The sequence below is a fragment of the Strigops habroptila genome, chromosome 6, assembly GCF_004027225.2.
Source record: "Strigops habroptila isolate Jane chromosome 6, bStrHab1.2.pri, whole genome shotgun sequence".
Lineage (NCBI taxonomy): Eukaryota > Metazoa > Chordata > Aves > Psittaciformes > Psittacidae > Strigops > Strigops habroptila.
In genome coordinates this window covers 62,134,150-62,152,269 of record NC_044282.2, presented here as the reverse complement: position 1 = coordinate 62,152,269, position 18,120 = coordinate 62,134,150, and the positions used below count along the sequence as shown (strand labels likewise).

The following is an 18,120-nucleotide window of genomic DNA, read 5'->3' as shown; positions in this document are numbered from 1 at the left end:
CACTGTATTTACTTTTTTTTGCTGCCCTTGAATTGTTTTCACCATTCTCCTGGTCCCTGTCAGGGATCCAGCCAGCTCCAAGGGCTGGTGGTCCTGTGGGATGGCTTGCTGGCTGCACCCCTGGGGTAGAGTAGGATCCATGGGGCAGAAATGCAAATGAAACTGCCAAGATCATGAGGGTGGAGAGCAGGGAAATGGCTTTGGGGCAGAGGAGGCAGGGATGGGCACGCTGCCTGGGACAAGGGAGCAGCAGACACCACCCAGCACATCTCACTTTGCTGGGCAACCGGGACTTCCAAGGCAGCTCCTGGAGTCAGAAGATGTTCCACCTGCACTCCTGCATCCAGCTCTGGAGTCCCCAACGTGGGGAAGAAGGACGTGAAGCTGTTGGAGTGAGTCCAGAGAAGGTCATGAAGATGCTCTGAGGGCTGGAGCACCTCTGCTATGGAGACAGGCTGAGAGAGCTGGGCTTGTTCAACGTGGAGAAAAGGCTCCACAGAGACCTTAGAGCAGCTTCCAGTGCCTAAAGGAGCTGACAAGAAACCTGGAGAGGGGCTTTTGACAAGGGCCTGTAGGGACAGGACAAGGGGAATGGCTTTAACCTGACCGAGGGGAGATTTAGAGGAGATCTTAGGAAGAAGTTGTTCCCTGTGAGGGTGCTGAGGCCCTGGCACAGGGTGCCCAGAGAAGCTGTGGCTGCCCCATCCCTGGCAGTGTTCAAGGCCAGGTTGGATGGGGCTTGGAGCAACCTGGTCTAGTGGAAGGTGTCCCTGCCTATGACAGGGGGTTGGAACTGGATGAGCTTTCAGGTCCCTTCCAACCCAAACCAGTCTGTGATTTTAGGATTCGGTGTTCAGGAACCCCATTCCCGACAAGGGACAGAGCAGCCTCCAGCTCCTGTAGTTGCAGAGGAAGGTGAGTGAGTGGGTGCCAGTGGTCCCAGTCCTACCCGCGGAAGGGGATCAGGAGAGCCCTAATCCCCCCTCTCCGTGCTTGTCCCGGGGGGGTGTCCCGAACCGGTGAAGATGCCCCCTGCAGCACCAGGAGGGCTGATGTCCGGGGGGGCCCGGCCGGGTGAGCCCTCCCCGGCGCCTGCGGCCCGGCCCCCGCTCCGCCCCGCCCCGCTCCGTGCGCTCCGCCCCACGGCCGCCGCTGCCAGCACTGAACGAGCCCCGGCACCGGGATGCTGCAGACGTCCGCTCGGAACCCTCGCCGCCTGCAGCGAAGGGACCGCTGCAGGCGCTGCTACTCGCCCTCGGCAAGGTAGGAACCCCCTTACCCCACCCCATCCTCCTTGGGACCCGGGAGCACGGCGCTGGGCACTTCGCGTGCACCGGGGAGCGCCGGGGTCCGGGCACCGGGGCTGCCCACTGGGCTGGAGTCTGGGCACTGGGGCAGCCCCGGAGCTGGCGGTCCCGGGCAGGGCACCGGAGCAGCACCGACGTTGGGGTTCCGGGGCTGCCCCGGGAATGGCGGCCTGGATCTGGGCACCGGGGGAAGGTACCAGGCGTAGGGATCCGGGTCTAGGCACCGGGGCTGTCCCGGGCTTGGGGATCCGGGCCCCGAGGGAGAGCACCGGGGGTGGGAGCCGGGATCTAGGCACCGCGGCTGTCCCGGGCTTGGGGGTCCCGGTCAGGGCACCGGAGCAGCGCCGGAGGCCTGGGTCCGGACCCCGGAGGAAAGCACTGAAGGCGCGGGTCCGAAACAGCCCCGGAGGTGGAGGTGCCGGTCAGGGACCGAGCAGCACCGAAGTTGGGGGTGAAGGATCCGGGAGGGCGTACCGGCTGCGGGGCACTGCAGCGGCACCGAGGTTGGGGCACCGGGGCTGCCCCGGAGATGGCTGCCTGGGTCCGGGCGCAGGTACTGGCCATAGGGATCCTGGTCTGGGCACCGGGACTGCCCCGGGGGTGGGGGTCCGGGCCCTGGGATAGAGGGAGCCCTGAGCTGTGGGTCCGGGCGCCGGGGCCGCCCCGCGCAGGGTCCGGCCGGTTCCCCGCGTCCCGGCGCGCTGTGGAGCGCGCCCTGGGCGGTGTCAGTCAGGCGAGCGCTGGCCGGGGCGGGAGCGGGTGAGTCACCGGCAGGAAACCGATTGCATCAGGAACGGGGCTGTTTTTCCAGCCGGGAATCCCGGAAAGCCCCGCTCCAACCTCCCTCTATCCCCTCTCTCCTCAGCGCCATGGAGAAAGAAGCCAGCGACGGTGGCAGCAACTCGGAGGCCTTGCCCTTGTCTTCCACGGACATCTTCAAGGAGGAACTGCTGTGCCCTATCTGCTATGAGCCTTTCCAGGAAGCCGTGACACTTTGCTGCGGCCACAACTTCTGCAAGGGCTGCGTGAGCCGTTCCTGGGAGCACCAGCGCCACGTCTGTCCCGTCTGCAAGGAGCCCTCCTCCTTCGACGACCTGCGCATCAACCACACGCTCAACAACCTGGTGGAGATGATCCTCAAGGATGAAGGGCAGCGGCAGGGCCGGGCGGCCGCCCTCTGTCCCCTGCATCATGAAGAAGCCAAACTCTTCTGCCTGGATGATAAGGAGCTGGCGTGCTTTGTCTGCCAGAGCTCCAAGCAGCACGAAGGGCACAAGATGCGGCCGGTGCAGGAGGTGGCGGAGGATTTCAGGGTGAGGAATGCTCTAGGAATAGAGGGGGGATGGATGGTGAGGAGAGGCACCCGAGCATCTGGAGGGCTCCAGCCTGCACACACCAGGGCACCAACTTGCCAGCACATGGCTTTAACTCGTGCCAAAGTGTGATTGTAACCGTCAGTGTGCTGGGATGAGACACAGAGCTGCCACGCTGCAAGAGTGTGTCCCATGGGAGTGCCCCCAATGCGCTCCCTGCCCACTAATTACCCAATGTCATCCCGACAGTGCTTTTGCCCCACGGGAAAAGGGAGCGGGGTGATGCTCCAGGGGGTTGGAGAGCAGCCAGGTCCCTGCCTTTTCTCTACTGGGCTGGGCTGGATCCGGCCACGCTAGTTGTTGCAGCAGCTGGTTGTTGCAGCAGTGCCTCGGGGTTAGGAGCATGTTTGGGATGGGGGTTGCACAATTCCCCCAGCCAGGGAGGGATGTGGGATGGGGAGGCAACTCCGAGCCCTGCGGGGCAGGACGGGCTATGGCTGCATGGGGGGGAGGAGGAGGAGGAGAAGAAGATGGGCTCCGGCCAGCAGCCGGGCATCATGCCAGGATCCACCGTGTTTCCTGGGTGGGAAAGCAGCCGCTGCTGCCCTGACTCAGCCCACAGGGACAAGCCAGATTTCAAATGTGGCGGGGCAGACGTGGGGCTGCTGCTTCACAAGGCTTGGCGGGCTGCCTGCAGCACCGAGGCAGGCAGGGACTTGATAGTGCCTCAGTAGAAGGGCTTAAAAACAGGGGGTAGGATTTGTCATAGAGCAAAGCTTCTCTGCCTCACACCACGGATGTGTTTGCATGGCCCTGTGCAGAGCTGACCCCAGCCGCAGGAGGGGAAAGCGTGGGTGGAGCAAGGATCCTGCTTAACCTCTTCCTGCTGGGCTTGGGGCTCTTGTCTTTCTGCACTGGAAACTCTGGGTGTAGGCTTGTGAGGGTCCTGAATGTGTCTCCTTCCTGCAGGCCAAGCTGAAGAACATGGAGACTTCCCTGCGGGATAAGGCGAAGGATTTCGGGGCTGTGCATCGCTCCTACGAGTCCATCTCCAAACACAACCAGGTGCGTGGTCACTGTGAGCAGGGAGGCAGGGGGCCTGATCCAGGCACGTGTGTGCAAGCACATGCATACATGTGCAAATGCACACACATGCATGCACACACCCTGGGCAGGAGGGCAGGTGGCTCTGGTATGGAATGCTGCACCTATCCTGGGATGCTCCATCCCTGAGTGAGGAAGGTGATGATGGGGGAGGAAGGACTTGGATGGGGACTTGAGGAGCAGGGTGATGGGGCTGTGCCTGCTGTGTCTGCAGGGATTTGGATTTGGGGATTTTGGGAGGGCAGCGCGGTCCCAGTTGGAGCCCAGCAAGTCCCTGAGCGCTGGAGCTGGTCAGAGGACTCCGGAGGAGTGTTTATGGGGAGGCTGGTGTGAGCCCAGGGGGGCGGGGGGCTCCCGGGGGAGGTGCTGACATCCCCATATGGGGCAGTTGGAAGCAGTACGGCTGGAGGAGCAGATCAGGAAGGAGTTTGAGAAGCTGCACGAGTTCCTGCGGGGCGAGGAGAAGGCGCTGCTGGCCCAGCTGCAGGAGGAGGCGCAGCGCAAGCACAGCATCCTCGAGGGCAAGATGAAGAAGCTGGCGGACGAGAGCCGGGCCCTGCTCAACGAAGCCCGCCAGCTCCAGGTGGACCTCAAGGAGGATGACTACACCTTCCTCATGGTAAAGTCCTGCTGGGGTGCTGCCCCACGCCATGGCACCTCTGCCGGGGTGTGAGCAGGGCACTGGGTGACCCTTTGGGTGATCCTTTGGGTGTGCGCAAGCCCCTGTGAGACCTTACAAGTCAGGGTCTGATGCCTGGTGTCTCCTTCTCTTTCAGACCCACAAGAACCGCAAGCGCAGGTAAGTCCTGGTCCTTGCTGTGTCCCCTGCCCGGTGACACAGGGTGGTTGGGTGGTTGAGCCCCCATATCCCCTCCTTGGGGGTCTCTGCAAGGTTTCTGCCCCAGGCGAGTCCCTGTAGCCATGTGTACGCCTCAGGTATGGGTGCTCCAGCACAAGAAGGTGCTGGGGGTCCCCAAGGCCAGGCAGCACCCCTGGGTGCCTCTAGGAGGATGGGGGACATGTGTGCAGAAACAAAGCATTACGGGTCTTGGGGGAAGCATTAGAACCCTGATGTTGGGGCGATTTGGTGTTGGGACCCTCCTGCAGTGAGAGCAAGGTTTGGGAGATGTGGGGTGCTGGTGGGGAAGCTCCGGCTAAAATGCGGGATACCAGGAGACCCAGCCCAGCCCCTTCCTCCATCCCTGACCCATGTCCATCCTCTGCCCCTGCTCTAGGATTGCCTGCACAGCTGAAGAGCCGGAGCCTGTGCAGTCAGGGATGCTTCTCGATGTCGCCAAGTACCTGGGCTCGCTGCAGTACAATGTGTGGAAGAAGATGCTGGACATCATCACCGTAGGTGAGCTGCTGCGTCCCCTCCAAAGGGTGGTCATCCCAGGACTAAAGCAGCCTTTGTATGGGGCAGCCCAAGGGGCGGTGGGTGCTGGAGAGGAGCATGGAGCAGCCATGGCCATTGCTGGTGGGCCTGGGGAAGGGGGTTGGAGAGCATAAAGGGCGCTCTGGGGCACTTGCACCCCAAAAGAGAAGCCCTGGAAGGTGCATTTCTCTGTGGTGAGCTGGGTTAGGGATGGGTGGGTGGATGGATGGGTGGATGGGTGCTTTCAGGGTTGTGGTCCCCCCCATAAGCTCATCACTGCAGCAAGCTGAGCTCCTAACACACGTCCCCACCACAGTTCCCTTTAGCTTCAACCCCAACTCCGCGGCGGGCTGGCTCTCCGTATCCGAGGACCTCACCAGCGTCACCAACGGGGGCTACAAGCTGCTGGTGGAGAACCCCGAGCGCTTCACCTCAGCCCCCTGCATCCTGGGCTCCTGCGGCTTCTCCACCGGCTTCCACACATGGGAGGTGGACCTGGGCACCATCAAGAACTGGCGAGTGGGGGTGGCCCGGCTGCGCAGTGGCAACCACTGGACCTTCCACCACGATGCTCGCTCCGGCTTCTGGTACATCTACTGCCTGTCTGGGAAGGACAGCGAGCTGTGCCGAGCCTCCAACATGGCGCGGTCAGAGACGGCGCTGGGCAACGTGAGACGGATCCGCGTGGAGCTGGACTGCGACGAGGGGGAGCTCTCCTTCTATGACGCCGACCACAAGACCCACATCTACACCTTCCATGAGAAGTTCGGTGGCACCGTCTTCCCCTACTTCTACATTGGGGGTAGACCGGTGGGCACGATGCCCAATGCGCTCCGCATCTGCCCCCTCCGGGTCCGCGTCCATGAGGATGTGTCCATCTAGTGGCCACCATCTCCTGCCACCACTGCCTCTACCTGTATTTGGGGTTCTCTTGGTGCTTTTTTAGCTTTCCTCAGGAAAAAGAAAAAAAAACAGAACAGGGAAAAAAGAATGTATGGATGTACTGTCTCTTCTTTATTTTTTTTCTCATTAATAAAGATTTTGCTCTTCTTTTGCATCTCTCTGTGTCCAAATCACTTTTGTTCCTTTTCTGCCCCTCTCCCTCCTGGACCAAAGCTGGGAAGGCTTAGGGAGAAGGTATCTATCTCCCTCCCAGGGGGCTGTAAATAGGAAATTAAACCATCTGGGGGTCTCCTGAAGGTCATACAAGTGCTGCAGCATGCAGGGCTCCATGTCTCCTTGCTGTGGGTAAAGCAGGGGACAATGGCCCTTGCCCCAGCACTGTGGGGAGGGGGAAATCCCATACAGCTTGGCTAGACTTGGGCAGAAGCTTGTGTTTCACCTCTATATCCTTAGGAGGAACAATCCTTCCCCTCCAACCCTTCTCTCCATGACTTTACACCCCTTGAGAGGCTTTTCCATAACTCCCCAGCTCCCAGAGCCTGCAACTGCACAGTTGGGGTTTGGAGGTGGAGGAGGCTCAGACGTGGGATGGGGAGAGACATAAAACAGCCTCTGTAACCCCCTGCTGGGTATGGCCTGATATTAATTGTGCCCAAAAGGCTTTTTCCTCCAGCCTGGTGAGCCCTTGGGGTTTGAAGATGGTGCCTTGGGGAAAGGGAGGGTGCCCGGTGGGCCGAGCTGCCCTCGCTGCCTGGCGCCAGGACCTCACTGGCAGGATGCTGATATTAATGGGTGGTTTCCATGGTTTCTCACCATTTGCATAGGATGCTCCTTAGGAACAAGAGCTGGGGGTGGAAAAACAACAGGGAGAGTCAGAGGCGTGCGGTGTGGGGGCCACCCAGGGGCTCCTCCGCCTTCCTTACCTCAGCCGATGTTATCTGTTTCCAACTGAACATCCTTGGATACTGGGAAAGGAGGAAACTGAGCACAGGCATCCTGTCTCCTGCCCTTCTCCATGCCCCAGTGCTGCTCATCGCACCCCGACAAACTGGTAGCCTCTGGAAATTTGGGCATCCCGCAGCCAGTTTAGGCACAAGAAAGGTGTTATTTGGGAACAGCAAAAGCCGATGGAGCTCTCTGGGCTGATGGGGCTGGAGCAGGAGGAGGCATTTCTCTTTGTCAGGCCCGAAGGGAACATTTCCCTCCTGTGGCTGCAAGTGCCAGAGCAGGTGCCCAGAGTGAAAACAGCAATAAAAGGTGAAATGAGGCATCGCTTCAGGCAGCGAAACGGAAGCATTTTGATTTTTTCCGAATCATTTGGTGAAAAATTGGTTTGCAGGAACCGATATGAATGAATGAACTGGTTGGCTCCTAAAGACTCTGCAGTTGTAGTGTAATAAATGGTACCTGCATCTTCCCCTGGGCTTGATTTTATCCCACAGAGGCAGAGAAATGGGTGATGCCTCCGTGGGACTGAGCATTTGCTGGCACACCCGATTTCATTTATTATGATTATAATGATTTTTGTTGGTTTAGCCTCATTTTTGGCTGCTCATGCTGAGGGTGGGAGCCCTCCGGCTGCCCAGGATCCCCATCCCGATCCCCATCCCCATGCCCATCCCCATCCATCCCATCCCCATCCATCCTTCCCCTACAAGCAGGGTGGGTTCGCGGGTGCACATGGGGCTCCCTGGTATGCGGGTGAGGAAGGGGGAGTGAATCTAAGCAGCGGAGAGCTGGAGTTGTTGTATAGACCCCCCTCATCAGGCTGTACTGATCTCCCCTCCCAGCGTTTTTAGGACCGGATGATATTTCGGAGAGACAGGCAGCTCTCCCATTGGCTCACAGCCCCGCGATGATGTCATTTCTGACCAATCCGAGGGAGAACAGCACCTTTTTCCCGCCCTCCCCCCCCCCCCCCTCCGCCCGCCCTCCCTCGCCGCGGGTACCCAGCGCTGGGGCTGGTGCATCCCGGAGGGGTGGGGAGCAAAAATGGGGGGGACCCCCCAAAAGGAGGATTCCCGGGATGGCCCAGCCCTGGATGTGGGATCCTGGGGACGGATCCTGTGCCGGGTGCTGAGTGCTGGGGGAGGTGGATGGGGCTGAGCCTGTGGTGACCGGGGTGCTCCACGTCTTCCCAGGACCACGAATCGCCTGGGATAAGGGAAGCCCAAACCTGTGGGTCTTCTCGCTGGAGGATCTGCGGATACTGAACCTTGGAGGGGTGGAGGTTGGAGATGTCCTGGGAGAGGAATGGAGGGAGGGGGGTGCAGAGCCCACCTCCAGCCCTGCAACCCCCTGAGCACAGCTGAAGGATGGGAGAGGACGGGGGAAAACCCTGAATACACTCGCCCCATCCTCAGGGTCTCCCTGGGATGCCTGCTCTGGGCAGAGGGGCATCATCCCAGCACACCTGGACCTTCCTGCATGGCCATCCAGATGGAGCACAGCCTCAGCCTGTTTTTCCCTCTCTCCTACCCGCTCCACCCATGCTGGCACTGGGATGCCGAGCAAGTTTCCCTAAGTCAGAAGGCTGCAGCCGTGGGAATAAACAAACCTTCTACCCCATGCTTCCCCTGGGGCCTCCTCTTGCTGCCAGGGCTCTTTCTTGCCCCAAACCAGCCTGGCTCCATGGCCAGCCTCTCCTCCTGCCAGCTCCTATCCTGGAGATGGTCCCAAACCCAGGGAAGGCTTGGATGGGAAAGAGGTGGCCCATGTCAGCCCACAGTCCCCACTGCCCTGGGTAGCCCCAAATCTCCTTTTTCTGTGCCTTGTCTCACCGACACCCGCACACGCTGCCGGGAAAAAGCAGTTCCCTGGGGCAGCAGGATGGTTGGCAGGGGGGAGGGTGACAGCCCTGGAAGCCAAGTTCCACCCCTGCACATGCTTGTCTTGTGGAACCAGGGGACAAGGAGACACCTTCAGATGGGACCCCCCAGAGTTCCGGCATCTCCAGTGGCCCCCCCACGGGTGGGGAGCCACACACCCCGGTGCTAGCCATGGCAGGGACCATCCTGCAGCCACCTGGGTCCCCACAATGCCTGTTTGTCCCCCAGTTGGCTGCTACCTCTTGACTCTTTCCTCCCCTTGGCTTGTCTGTCTCAGGGCTGCAGCTCCTCGCATGTCCCACAGGCATCCCATCCATGGCACCCACACCTACATGGGCACCTGAGTTCTGCCGAGCCGGGGGGCTCTGGTGCAGAGCTCCCTCATCACCTGGGCAGAGAGGAGCCTGTTGGAGGGAAGCGACATGTTGTCCATGTTGAGTTTATGCAGGATGTTATGGATAACCTAAGGCCTAGCTGTGGTGTCACACATATGATGTCACCCTCATTTCCAGCTGGGTCACCCTGTCCTTCCTCATGTCCTGCAGATGTGGGCTTTGCAAAGCCACCCTACATTTGTTTTCCAGGGGGAACCACCTCCCCACATTGCCCTGATCCTCATTGCATAACAGAGGAGACCGGTGCCTAAATATACCCACATGGTTCCCTGGAGGTGCCAGGCCTGTGATCACCGTCAGACACAGCCGTCGGTGATAAATAGGCCAGGGTGAAGCAGATCTGGGGGAAGGAGAGTCAGTTTAGGGGAAGGGCACAGCCCTAAAGAGGTATCTGACCTCTGCTGGGGCTCCCCGGGGACCCCCTCTCGCCCCAGCATCCGCAACAGCATCGCACTGAAATAGCTTCAGGATTTGGGACTCGGCCTATCCGAGCTCCCATTACCCAGTTTGTAGGAGGAGGACAACGAGTCCTCCCGTGCCATTGGGGCTGGGAATGGGTCACGCCACATCCTGGCCCTAGGCGGATGGAGGGGCACCCTGCTGCTCCCCGCCATGGAGACGACACCCCATGGGTGTGAGGTGGCGGATGCCATTAGGGCCCATTAAACCCTCCATGTCCCCTTCTTTGTCACTTTCCCACTCTCCAGCTTTGTCCTGCTCTAGCAGAGCACCAAACCTCGCATTCCATCGTGCCCATACTCCTTTCAACCCATCAACCCCCCAAAAACCTCCCCCAAACCCTCTTTTTCGGGTCTAAATCCATCTCCCCCACACACCCCTTTTCCCTTTTATCCTTTTCTTCCCCCCTTTTTAATATGTTTTCCATTATTATTCCCAGGCCCATCCCGAAAATAGCAGCTGGGTGTGATGTCACCGGGCTGGTACCCGGTTCGTAGAGCCCGCGGGCCAATCAGCGGCGGCGGCGCGGCTGCGCCAATGGCGGGCCGGGGAGGTGATGTCATGGGGGCGGGGGGGTGATGTCATGGGGGGCCCCGGGCCCCCCGGCTGGGATGCTCCGTGCAGACCCCCCGCGCCCGCGTTAAAGGAGCCCGGAGAGCGCGGAGGAGCAGCCCCAGCGCCGGCCGAGCGGTGAGTGCGATGGGGGGGACCCCTTTGCTTCATGGGGGGGGGGGCGTATGTGTGATTTGGAAGGCGAAAAGTTTTTGGGGAGGGGTTGAGGAGGAAGGGGATTTTTCCAGGGGAGTACCTGGATGTCGCTCGCTGCCAGCGGCACCCCTCTTTGTCCCCATGCCTCCAGCATCCCCCAGTACATCCCTTTTGGGGTGTACTCACCCCGACCTGAGCAGGCACCGCTTCCCCCGGGGGGCTGGTGGGTGTCCCCCGCCCTCGACAGCCGAGCCTGGGCTACCGGAGACCCCCTCGCATCCCCTTCTACCTCTCGCCCTCCATGGGCTTCATCCTGCCCTGCCACGCGTGGCAGCCCACGCCCATGGTGCGGGGATACAGGGATGGGGCTCAGCATCCTCTGCCCCAGCAGCCCGGGAGGAGCCGTACCCCACTATCCCCGGGACCCCGAGGCGGGGGGCGTCACCCCGCCCGGAGCACCCCCATCTGAAATGCGGGTGCGGGAGCCCCCCCGGAGGGCAGGGCCGGTCTGAATTATTGATCGTGGCAGGATGCTGGTGGAGGTGACCTGCTCTTAGCAGGCGCTGGAAGATTTATTCCAGGGAGAGAGGAAAAGTGAGGGGAAGGGAGGGAGGAGGCAGCTGCCATCCTGCCTCTCCCTTGGAAAGGTGCGGTGAAGCATCCATTGCTTCGAGGGAGGCAGTGGGGAACCCCCTCCATTCCTCCATCCTCTCCCTCTGCTGCTGGGTGCTTCTCAGAGGGAAGGGGATGGGAGATGGGGGGTCCCCACCAGCTCAGAGGATCTACAGTGTCAATCAGGGCGTGAAACCCAGTGGCAGTTCTTTGGGGTGGCATCGGGCCCCCTCCCTGCCACGTGCTCTCCAGAAGCAGGATCATTCCCACTGATTCCCAGTGCACCTCGCTGGGAGCAGGATTGTTCCCACAACCTCTCCATGCTGGGGTATGAGCGAGGTTTCAGCCCGGGGGTGACAGCACCAGCAGGTCCCCAACCACACCCCACTCCCCATGGCTGGCCATGCGGGTTGGGGGCACTAGGGAAGCAGAGGCGGATGGGAGCTCAGCACGGAGGGTGTTTCCTCTCCAAATGCCTTGAACAGCATCTTCATACAGCAAGGAGGAATGGGGCTGCTGGCAGCATCCCTGGTGATAGACCCCATCCTCTTCCCCATTTTGGGTCTGATGGGTGGTGTCTTCATTTTATCCCTCAGCCAGGGCATGAACGCCATGTGAGGTCTCGGAGGGCGGCTTTTTGTAGCACAAAATGCCTTCAGATCCCAGGGAAAATGAGAATGTGATGTGGTCGTACAAGGAATAGGGAGGCACAAGCAAGGCAAACGCTTTTTCCAGACAGGCACATCCTCGTGTTGGCACACGAGCCATTAGAGCATCCCCACCCTGCCTCGGCACTGTGCTTGGCAAGAGCTGCCCTGGGCAAAACCCTTCAGCCAGGCGAGGAGGAAAGCCCTGGGTACCCCCAAACCCAACCAGCCCTGGCTCTGGGGGTCACTGAGAAGAGGGGGGCATCTCCAGGAAAGGTGTCCCCACAGAGTGTCCCCACATTTTGTCCCTGTTTTTCCTCCCCAGCAACCCCTGGAAGCTGCGGGCAGGTTATTTGTGCGATCCCAGTGTCAGATCCCAGCAGGATGGGGGATGAGGGGCTGGGATTTCTCGGGACCCCCCAGGTCAAGCTGTGATTGTGGGACAGCCCTGGGATGCCCATGGGGGATGTTGCCCCTTCTCTGGGGGGCTTCAAGGATTTAAGACCCTATTTTAAAGAAGGGATTTTTTCTTCCCCTTAGAAACAAAAGCCATGAATAATTCCATAAACCAAATTCAGCCCCCACTTAGCACAGCTGGGAATGGCATTTCCACTGGGAAAACCCTCTGTTGCCACCGGCACCCCATTGTGTCCCTCGGAAACCTTGGGAAAGGGGGATGGCCCCTGTTTATCCAGGTTTTAATGAATCTCTGGGTGTTGCCGCCCCATGCCAGGTCTTGCACTCACCCCAAGGGATGGATGGGGGGTCCTGGGGGTGCCCCCACACCTCACCCACAGCCATGGAGACCCCTGGAGAGCGGGATGTGGGAGATGGTCCTTCTGTATGTGGTCTGGCAGGGGCTGAGCTGAGGGCTGGGGCTCTCTAGACATGAATTGGGGGGGGCAGCAGGGGTGGGCTTGGGTCACAGCAGAGGCTGTGCAGAGGGGTCACACTTGTCTGGGGTGCGTGTATGTGCGCATGTGTGTTCGTGCTGCTCCCGGCACATGCGTGTACACGTGTGGGCTGTGCAGGCTCCTTCCCCACCGGCTGCTGCCACCATCCCAGTGTGCGCCCATCGCACCGCCGGTGTGTGTTTATCCCATCGGGCCAGTGCGTGTCCATCACATCACACCATCCCAGCACCCCAGCATCCCAACAGCACGTACTCATCACACCGCACCACGTCCGTGTGCCCTCCCAGTGTGTCCCTCACACCACACCAGTGGGTACCCATCACACCAGTGTGTGCCCACCCCGCTGTGCAGGGTGGGAGGCTGTGCATGGGCAGCTGTCCCACGGCAATGCCTCCAGTCCCTGGACACCCAGCACTGATCCCTGCTCTTCCTTCCCCAGGCCCCAGAAACGCTCTTTGCTGCAGACGCCCAAGGATCTTCACGCCATGACTCTGGCTGGTACGGAACCATCATGGGGACAGGGGACAGCTTCACTTTCCTGGCCCTGTGTATCCAACCCTGGCACCTACCCCATGCTGGGGCACCCCTAGTTTGAGCAGGACTGCATCCAAACCACCGTGGGGGTGGCTGTGCCCCATGCTAACCCCTGCTCTGGGATGCTCACAGCATCTCAGTGGTGACAGGCAAGACGTCATGTGTGTGGTTAACACACCAGGACAGACAAACCCCATGTGGCCATCAATAAAACAGCCCCACCTCTGCGTGCCTCAGTTTGCCCTTTGCGCACCTTACTTCCCCAAACCTGCTTGCAATATCTGGGCAAACCACTATCCCCATCCCAGCCCTCCCCTGGCACATGGGGCCTCCCACCCCTCTGACCCAAATCCCACTGTGTCTTCCCAGCTTATAAAGAGAAGATGAAGGAGCTGCCTCTCGTCTCCCTCTTTTGCTCCTGTTTCCTCTCAGACCCCCTGAGCAAGCCAGCATACACATATGAAGGTAGGACCCTGCTGCCAACCCATGCTGGAGGGGTGCATGAAGGGAGGGATGCAGGGGACTGCAGGAACCCCTTGGCATGAGCGTGGTCACCTTCAAACCGAGAGTGGTGGCTCCACAGTTTGCTGGCACTGTCTGGAAGCAGGGGGCTGGGTTGGATGGGGGCTCGGGCAGCCCCGCTCCACCACGGCTCCACGGCACGAAGCGCCAGGCGTGGGCTCGGTATTTTTAGGCAGACGGTGCCGGGTGATTCAGGCTGATTCATGTCAGCGGGTCCAGAGGCGACAGCGGTGATGGAGGGGGATGCCCAGCCTTGGGATGCTCATCCTGGCTGGCTAGGGGGGTGGATCTGCAGCCAGAAAGGGGCTTCACGGTCTTGTTCCCATTCACTGGAGCAGGGGTGAACCCTGCCTTGCTTGCTCCCCTCTCCCTCAGCGGGATGCCCAGCCCCTCATCTTGCCCAGCCTCATTGATGGGTGCCTTGGAGTACATACCCCAACCCACGACAATGGGGTGCAATAGGGTATGGGGATTTGGGTGAAGGTGGTGGCCCATTGGTGGGGCTGCAGGTGGAGGACCCCGGGGTGGTTTGCCCAACGGGGTGGCATGTGTCCATGCTGGTGGTCACCCCATGCCCCTCTCCAGCAGACACGGTCGACCTCACCTGGTGCGTCATCTCCGACATGGAAGTCATTGAGCTCAACAAGCGCACCTCAGGGCAGTCCTTCGAGGTCATCCTGAAGCCCCCATCATTCGATGGCATCCCCGAGTTCAATGCTTCCCTGCCCCGGCGGCGCGACCCATCCCTGGAGGAGATCCAGAAGAAGCTGGAGGCGGCGGAGGAGAGGAGGAAGGTAGGTCTGGTGGCTCATGCATGGCAGTGCAGCATGGGGACATGCCATGGGGACATGCCGTGGGGACATGCCATGGGGACATGCCATGGGGATGTGTCATGGGGACATGCCATGGGGATATGCCATGGGGACATGCAAGCTTGCACTCCGCAGCGTACACCTACCTCTGGGGATGGTACTGAGTTTGGAGAGGGTGGTTTTGGCCAGGAGGGGAAGGGACCCATGGTCCCCATGACCATCGTGTCTCCTTTGCCTGTGCAGTACCAAGAGGCTGAGCTGCTGAAGCATCTGGCGGAGAAGCGGGAGCATGAGAGAGAGGTCATCCAGAAGGCCATTGAGGAGAACAACAACTTCATCAAAATGGCCAAGGAGAAGCTGGCGCAGAAGATGGAGTCCAACAAGGAGAACCGTGAGGCCCATTTAGCAGCCATGCTGGAGCGCTTGCAAGAGAAGGTGAGAGCCTGGTGAGGAGGGAGGGGAGGATGTGCTAGGGCACCGGTCCAGGAGGGTTTCACAGCACACCTGGGCACCCTGCATGGCTCTTGGGCTGGCTTTGTCCCCTGGGGACACCACCAAAATGGGAGCCACCTCTTCCCATCCCACCATGCAGCAATACCCAAGCGCAACATCCCATTCGGGGTCGGGGGTCCTGTCCGGGCACCCACCAAGCCTGATGTGTCCGTAGGCCCACAAGTGGTCGGCGGGTGGAGAGCTGGGACCCCTACCTTGTCCACAGACATGTGAAGCTTTTGCTTTCCCCATGTCCCACCGTGATGGCTGTGACCCTCCACTTGCAAGTTTTCCACCTCCCGGGTGACAGATCTTCCCCTGGTCCCTTCTTCAGAGGCCGTGGATCCATCAGCTCCCTGGTGGAGCTGGCGGGGTCTGTGCTGCCGTGCTAGGAGATGCTTCCGCCCTGCCAGCTTGTGCAGACCTCTTCTCTCTCCCTGAAGCAGGTCTGTTCCCAACCTCAGCACGGAAGGTCCCACCCTCACCACCTCCAGCTCCCTCCAAAACATCCCTTCTGCAAGGAGCTCGCCCAGTGCCCTTCTCCAAACGCCTCAGCTAGCCTTGGGTCAGAGGCAGAGAGCACGAGATAATGAAGGACAATCCGAGCTAACCCCATCTCCTTGGGGCTCCCGGTCCATCCCGTCTGGTTGACGTCTACCTCCTAGCTAGAGGGCGAGGACAGTCTGTCCCTGAGTGCCTCCACAGTCCTTAAAACACCCCAGGGGAGGAGAGGACGCTGTTGACCCACCGGTGGTGTCCCTCGGGGGATGAACCTCACGAACGCCCTCGTGCCTTCGAACCCCTCTGAAGCCGCTGGCCAGCCCGTGGGGACCTTGAAGTCCATCCAGCTAACGCGTGTCCCCCCCCTCCTTCCCTCCTACCCCCCTCCCACAGGACAAACACGCGGAAGAAGTGAGGAAAAACAAGGAGCTCAAGGAAGAAGCCTCCAGGTAAAGAGGCGAGGGTTGAACTGACAGCTCCGGGGAGGTGGCAGAGGCTGCCGCAGCACAAGGTCGGATGGTGGAAGGGTGGACGTTCCTCTGCTTTCTTTGTTCGTGAATGTAAAGAGTTGACCAGTGAAGCCATCCTAGTCATTTTGGGGTGGGTGGGGAGGGAGCAGAAGGGAGGGAGCAGAAAGGAGGGAGGGTGGGAGGGAGGGAGCCGGCTTCGGGATGCCCACCTCCTTGGTGGATCTCATGTGCCGCCCATCAACCAGGTCCGGAGAGACAGCCAAGAGCTGGTGAAGCGGAGGAGGTGACCCCCCCCAGGGAAAAGCTGGAGGGGGACGGAGCAGGTGGGGAGGGAAAGGGGGGGAAATGTGCGTTGTGTGTGACTTTAATTTGGTGCTGGGCAGGCAGGGCGGGCAGGCGGGCATCCCTCCGACTTTGTTCTTCTCCTCCCTCCCATCCCATCAATGGGCAGCGGCATCTTTTGGTGTCCCTCCCTCCCTTTTTCCCGCCTGGACTCAGGGTCTCTTGCCCAGAGCGGGCATTATTTGCCCATAGACCTTACAGAACCATTTTGGGGAAGGGAGAGAAGAGATCCCCTGCCTTGGAGGTGGTCAGAGAGTGAGGCTCACTGGCTCCAAAGGCTTTATCTGCTGTAGGAGATGCTGATGATCCTTTTCAAGGGAAAAGCCCCGTGACTTCCCAAAAAGCTGCTTTTTTTTTTTTTCGGTATCATCTTTGTGGGAACTCTTAGATGAAATCCCCTTTTCTGCTTTAGAGCAGCTGGAAAGCCATTGGCTTCTAGAGGTGGCAGCTCAGATAATTATTGAAGAGAGACTGAGAGCGGGAGAGGAAAACAGGGCAGGGTTGTGGAAACCATAATGGAAGGGACAAGGAAAAACAAGAGGGAAAGAGGCAGCAGGCAGTGGTCCCAGTGCCGCGGTGCCCTGGCACCTCACCAGCCTCCAACCCTGATGCTAGCGGAGGGTTTGGTCTCTGCTATGGCCACATAAGGCTTCCCGAGCTCTGATTCAGGTCTGGAGGGAATGGCGTCTCTTTACCTGTGCCGCAAGATGCTCACCCAGACCCCGGAGCCCCAGGGGGGACCAGCCCGGGGAGGGGAACACGGGAGAGGGCAGCGGGTGAAGGAGACGGGGGGGGCTGTTCTAGCTGTGGCACGAGCTGTCCTTTTTTGTATACAAGTTGTAAATAAACTGCCTTGGCATTTCTTTTGTTTTCTCATGATCTGTGCAGTGTCTTCTGTGTGGTTTTTTTTTTAGAGGGGGGCATTCCAGTGTCACTTACACTGGGAAGGGGAAAGGGAGCAGGGTTGGGAGAAATGAGGCTGGGAGGCACCACTTGTATCAAGGGGATGGGTCTGGTTTACCCCCATGGCCAAAACAACCCCAGCTGTATGTGCATCCTTTGGCCCTCCAGCACTATCAGCCCCTGGCACCCAGCCATGCATCTTGGGCCCATGCACCCCTGGGGCACACAGTGGTGATGCTCTGCCACCCCAGACCTGGAGCAGGGAGCTGGAGCCAGATTGCAGCCATGTGCTGGGAGCTAGCTGGCATGGCAAGGAAGCATGGACGTAGCTGGACACGTGCCGAGTTCTAAGCTGAGGACAGATGACCATGTCTGTCCATGGAGTGGGCAACAGGAAAACGTCAGATCCTTAAGGCCAGGAGAAGAGCCAGTGGATTTCTTGTTCTCCAGCCCCAAGGAGGAAGCAGCATCAATTCCCCTCCCATCTTTGCACAGACTGAGAGAGGTGATGGCACCAAAATTTAGGATTAGCACTCTAGAGGGGACAAGTGCCCATTCCTCCTGATCCAAGGAGGTTGTCCCTAATTTGATCCTCTCCAGTCTGGGCTGAGGAGGCCCCCTCTGACCCTGGGAAGCCATGGCAGATGAGTGTCCAGCTAAGGAGCTGGTGGTCCCATCGGTGTGGGACTCAGTGCCAACATTAAGACAAAGCCCAGGACAAAGCCCTCCCTGTGAACACAGCAGCCATGCTCAGGGGTCCCCATTATGGCCAGGTATAACAGCAAAGGTGCTGTATCAAAAGGAAGGTCCCTTTTGCTGCAAAAAAGGACATGGGATCAGTGTTCTTAGAATCCTAGAATGGTTTCAGTTTGAAGATGCAGCCCTCTGTCCATGGACCCCTCACCAAGGATTTTTTGATGATCATTACTCTAATTTGCCCTTTCCTGCATTTTTTCCAGTCTTAGTCCAGATGACTTTC

At 59.7% G+C, this 18,120-nt stretch overlaps 2 protein-coding genes across 8 annotated transcripts; both read left to right on the top strand.

Moving 5' to 3' along the window:
- The first annotated feature begins 1,142 nt into the window (after positions 1–1,142).
- On the top strand, positions 1,143–6,153 carry TRIM35 (tripartite motif containing 35). 2 transcript variants are annotated; one of them, XM_030490820.1, is made up of 7 exons: positions 1,143–1,263; positions 2,173–2,620; positions 3,590–3,685; positions 4,113–4,343; positions 4,501–4,523; positions 4,960–5,081; positions 5,416–6,153. In XM_030490820.1, exons 1-7 carry the CDS (start codon positions 1,184–1,186, stop codon positions 5,979–5,981), a joined length of 1,566 nt encoding a protein of 521 aa, XP_030346680.1. In that variant the 5' UTR covers positions 1,143–1,183; the 3' UTR covers positions 5,982–6,153. The 2 variants fall into 2 exon arrangements, with proteins under 2 accessions (XP_030346680.1, XP_030346681.1); XM_030490821.1 differs by lacking the exon at positions 1,143–1,263 and adding an exon at positions 1,600–1,860.
- A 4,113-nt stretch (positions 6,154–10,266) lies between these two features.
- Positions 10,267–17,117, top strand: STMN4 (stathmin 4). 6 transcript variants are annotated; one of them, XM_030491051.1, is made up of 6 exons: positions 10,267–10,374; positions 13,005–13,063; positions 13,469–13,564; positions 14,210–14,415; positions 14,677–14,868; positions 15,372–17,117. In XM_030491051.1, the coding sequence occupies exons 1-6, from the start codon at positions 10,268–10,270 to the stop codon at positions 15,513–15,515; spliced, it is 804 nt and encodes a 267-aa protein (XP_030346911.1). In that variant the 5' UTR covers position 10,267; the 3' UTR covers positions 15,516–17,117. The 6 variants fall into 6 exon arrangements, with proteins under 6 accessions (XP_030346911.1, XP_030346910.1, XP_030346909.1 ...); XM_030491050.1 differs by having other exon boundaries at positions 15,369–17,117; XM_030491049.1 differs by having other exon boundaries at positions 14,207–14,415.
- The last annotated feature ends 1,003 nt before the right edge of the window (positions 17,118–18,120 follow it).